The sequence below is a fragment of the Echinops telfairi genome, unplaced genomic scaffold (assembly GCF_000313985.2).
Source record: "Echinops telfairi isolate 266 unplaced genomic scaffold, ASM31398v2 ScPeMD7_4225;HRSCAF=4972, whole genome shotgun sequence".
In the NCBI taxonomy this organism is placed as follows: domain Eukaryota; kingdom Metazoa; phylum Chordata; class Mammalia; order Afrosoricida; family Tenrecidae; genus Echinops; species Echinops telfairi.
The window spans coordinates 4,480,858-4,484,330 of record NW_022108124.1 but is presented as its reverse complement, the minus strand read 5'-3'; the positions used below and the strand labels follow the sequence as shown (position 1 = coordinate 4,484,330).

At 40.6% G+C, this 3,473-nt stretch overlaps 1 protein-coding gene and 1 long non-coding RNA gene across 3 annotated transcripts in view; one reads left to right on the top strand and one right to left on the bottom strand.

Annotated features, from left to right (window-relative positions):
* Window positions 1-525, bottom strand: part of LOC123522270 — a 3,338-nt gene extending 2,813 nt beyond the window's left edge. The window contains exon 1 of the long non-coding RNA XR_006680539.1: window positions 352-525. This is a non-coding gene — a long non-coding RNA (uncharacterized LOC123522270). The remainder of the gene's footprint in view (window positions 1-351) is intronic.
* ZNF639 (zinc finger protein 639) overlaps window positions 1-2,786 on the top strand; it is a 14,748-nt gene extending 11,962 nt beyond the window's left edge. For both annotated transcript variants that reach the window (XM_045295054.1, XM_004708599.2), the window contains one exon: window positions 307-2,786. In XM_045295054.1, the coding sequence (XP_045150989.1) occupies window positions 307-1,460 (1,154 nt within the window). In that variant the 3' untranslated portion in view covers window positions 1,461-2,786. The remainder of the gene's footprint in view (window positions 1-306) is intronic.
* The last annotated feature ends 687 nt before the right edge of the window (window positions 2,787-3,473 follow it).

Sequence of the window (3,473 nt, the reverse complement as noted above, 5' to 3'; positions counted from 1 at the left end):
GAGTGAGTGAGGCAGTGAGAGTGAGACATAGAGTGAGAGTGAGTCACTGAGTGAGGCAGTGAGAGTGTGTATGTGTGGCAGTGAGTGAGTGAGGCAGTGAGAGTGAGACATAGAGTGTGAGTGTGTGTGTGTGTGTGGCAGTGAGAGAGTGAGAATGAGGCAGTGAGTGAGTGACTCAGTGAGTCACTGACTGAGGCAGTGAGAGTGAGGCAGTGAGAGAGTGTGTCCAGTTATTCTTTTTTAACTGCAGGTTGTATTTCTTTCAATAGGTTTTATTGTAATAATAGACTGGGTTTTACTTTTCAGAAAAATCTGCTGAAATTGAAATTTATGATGAAGAATGTGACTCACCTGAGTCAGTCAACCAGCAAACGCAAGAGGAGAGTCCTGTTGAGGTTCACACTGCCGAAGATGTTCCAATTGCTGCGGAGGTACATGCAATTTCTGAAGACTATGATATAGAGGCAGAAAACAACTCCTCGGAGAGCCTCCAGGACCCAGCCGATGAAGAGCCACCAGCCAAGCTTTGTAAAATCCTTGACAAGAGCCAAGCTTTGAATGTGACTGCCCAGCAGAAATGGCCATTACTGAGAGCTAATAGCAGTGGTCTGTATAAATGCGAACTTTGTGAGTTCAACAGCAAGTATTTTTCTGACTTAAAGCAGCACATGATCCTGAAGCATAAGCGCACTGACTCAAATGTGTGTCGAGTGTGCAAAGAAACATTCTCAACCAACATGCTTCTGATTGAACACGCCAAACTGCACGAGGAGGATCCCTACATTTGTAAATACTGCGATTATAAAACGGTGATTTTTGAGAACCTCAGCCAGCACATCGCAGATACCCATTTCAGCGATCACCTGTATTGGTGTGAGCAGTGTGATGTGCACTTCTCCTCGAGCAGCGAGCTCTACTTACATTTCCAGGAGCACAGCTGTGACGAGCAGTACTTGTGCCAGTTCTGTGAACATGAAACGAATGACCCGGAAGATTTGCATAGCCACGTGGTAAATGAGCACGCATGTAAATTAATAGAGTTGAGCGATAAGTATAACCACGGAGAGCAGGGACAATATAGCCTCTTAAGCAAAATTACCTTTGACAAATGTAAAAACTTCTTTGTATGTCAAGTATGTGGTTTTCGAAGTCGACTTCATACAAATGTCAACAGGCATGTTGCTATTGAACACACTAAAATTTTTCCTCATGTTTGTGATGACTGTGGGAAAGGCTTTTCAAGCATGCTAGAATATTGCAAGCATTTAAATTCACATTTATCTGAGGGGATTTATTTATGCCAGTATTGTGAGTACTCAACAGGACAGATCGAAGATCTTAAAATTCACCTCGATTTCAAGCATTCGGCTGACTTACCTCATAAATGTAGTGACTGCTTGATGAGGTTTGGAAATGAAAGGGAATTAATAAGCCACCTTCCAGTTCATGAGACAACTTGATTAATGTCAGTGTCAAATAAATTTTGGCTTTTGTTTTTGTTTTTTTAGGTGTTGAAATGGATTATTTTAAAGATAATTTAAGGGAATTGCCTGTAACAAGAATATTTTTAATTTTCAGTTTTTATGGCATTGCTACATTGTCAGCGTATAATTTATCTGAAATGTATTTTTGATTCCATGGTAGTTGGTAGGTGACTCTTCCTATGACATGTGCTCCAATTTCATGAATTGTTTTTAAAAAATGTATTGAAGAAACTTCTGTTACCATAGGTGCTCTTGAGTTGTTTTAAACAAAGAAACACGCACACAAGACAGACTCGGTTTTCCATGATTAATCACTTCACATATGATGTCATTAAAGTCCAGCACTGAACCAGATCTGAAAGCACTCAATTGTATATGATGATGCCCCCTGGTGCTTCCACTAACCAGAACCCCAGTCCCCTTCTGCATTCCCCACTAGTAGCATGTTCCCCCATGGCATCAGTGGGCACGTTAGTAACACTAAGAGGTCAATGCTACTGCAGAGAGGATCCCATTCTTGTCAGACACTCTGGTTTTCTGTAATTCTAGCTTTCTGTTAATATTGTTGCTAAGCCTTTATGTGTTGAGTCATTTTAAATGTCCCCAGGGAGGGATGGAATTGGTGAGGGATCAGACAGTAAAGGGAAAGAGCCATTTCATAACTCACTCAGAACATGTCAGCATTTATTGCTGTAATGTGTAAAAGATTTTAGAAAGAAAGGGGCTGCTAGCATGATAATGTACAAATTACTTTTAACAATGGCAAAACTGGTTTCACTTCTGAAATAACAGTATCAAAAAGGTAGCAGTGGCTCATTGGCCTCAACTGTAACAAACATGGCTGCAAACAATACCACATCCAGGTATACTGAGAGTTGAAAAGACCACTGGTGTGGCCTATAGGTATTTCACCTCGAGTCCATTTTGAGAATGGTGGCTATACTTGTCCTCAAAACTCATCATTTTTAAAATTATGTCTGCTAATTTGTCATATATGTATAGCTGTGTTAATGTACGAGATAAAGGAGCTCCACTCTAATCGAAAGATTGCAGTCCTAAGTCCTCTCGGTGGGGACTCAGAGGCTTGGTAATCTGCTTCCAACCTCAGCTTTTGAACACTCCGTCTGTGCTCTGAGTTCGAATCTATCCACTGCAACTGGTTTTCTTTAACTGGTGTTCTTAGAAGCCACACTGCTATGTAATTGGTCGAGGAAGGGGAAGGAGCCGGTCAAGGAGGTCTGTCTGATAAAAGTATCACAATGCAAGTTGGAAGAGAATCCTAAAAATTATCACACAAACAAACAAACAAAACTATCACAGCCTTGTAGTTTCAGATAATTTTCTTATGAAAATAGAAACTTAGCTTGTAATTAGCCCAAGATCACATAACCCATTATAGCAGACAGGACTGGACTTCGGGATACTTGGCTTCCGGTCAGGTACTATTTCCATGACACCGTGTTACGTAAAGCTAAAGTCTGTCCTTGAAATGTCATTTCACCGAGTCATTCAGCTAGTCTGGTGAGTGCTTTGTCTTTTTCTACACACATCCTCTCAAAAACTCACTGATGGAATGATTCCAGTTCCGGGCACTCCTAAGGGACAGAGTCGAACTGCTCCCCTGTGTTTCTGAGACTTTAAATCTTTACAAGAGTAGATAGTTGGAGAAATTTGATTTTTAAATAGCACACCTTCATTGAATGTTTGTTTTTAAATTCTGTATTTTGCCTCTACATTGGGTCAGTGATCACATCCATGAGATTAATGCAACTACTCACGATGCACGTGCACGGTCAGAACCATATATTTCCGTACTTTCTGTTGAGTCTGCAGTTGGAAGCCACAACCCACTGACAGTTTGTCCAGTGAATTTTTTTGCTTTGATTCAGGTTTTTTTTTAATTGTTTTATTCGGGGCTCATACAAGTCTTATCACAATCCGTACATACATCAATTGTGTCAAGCACATTTGTACATTCATTGCCCTCAT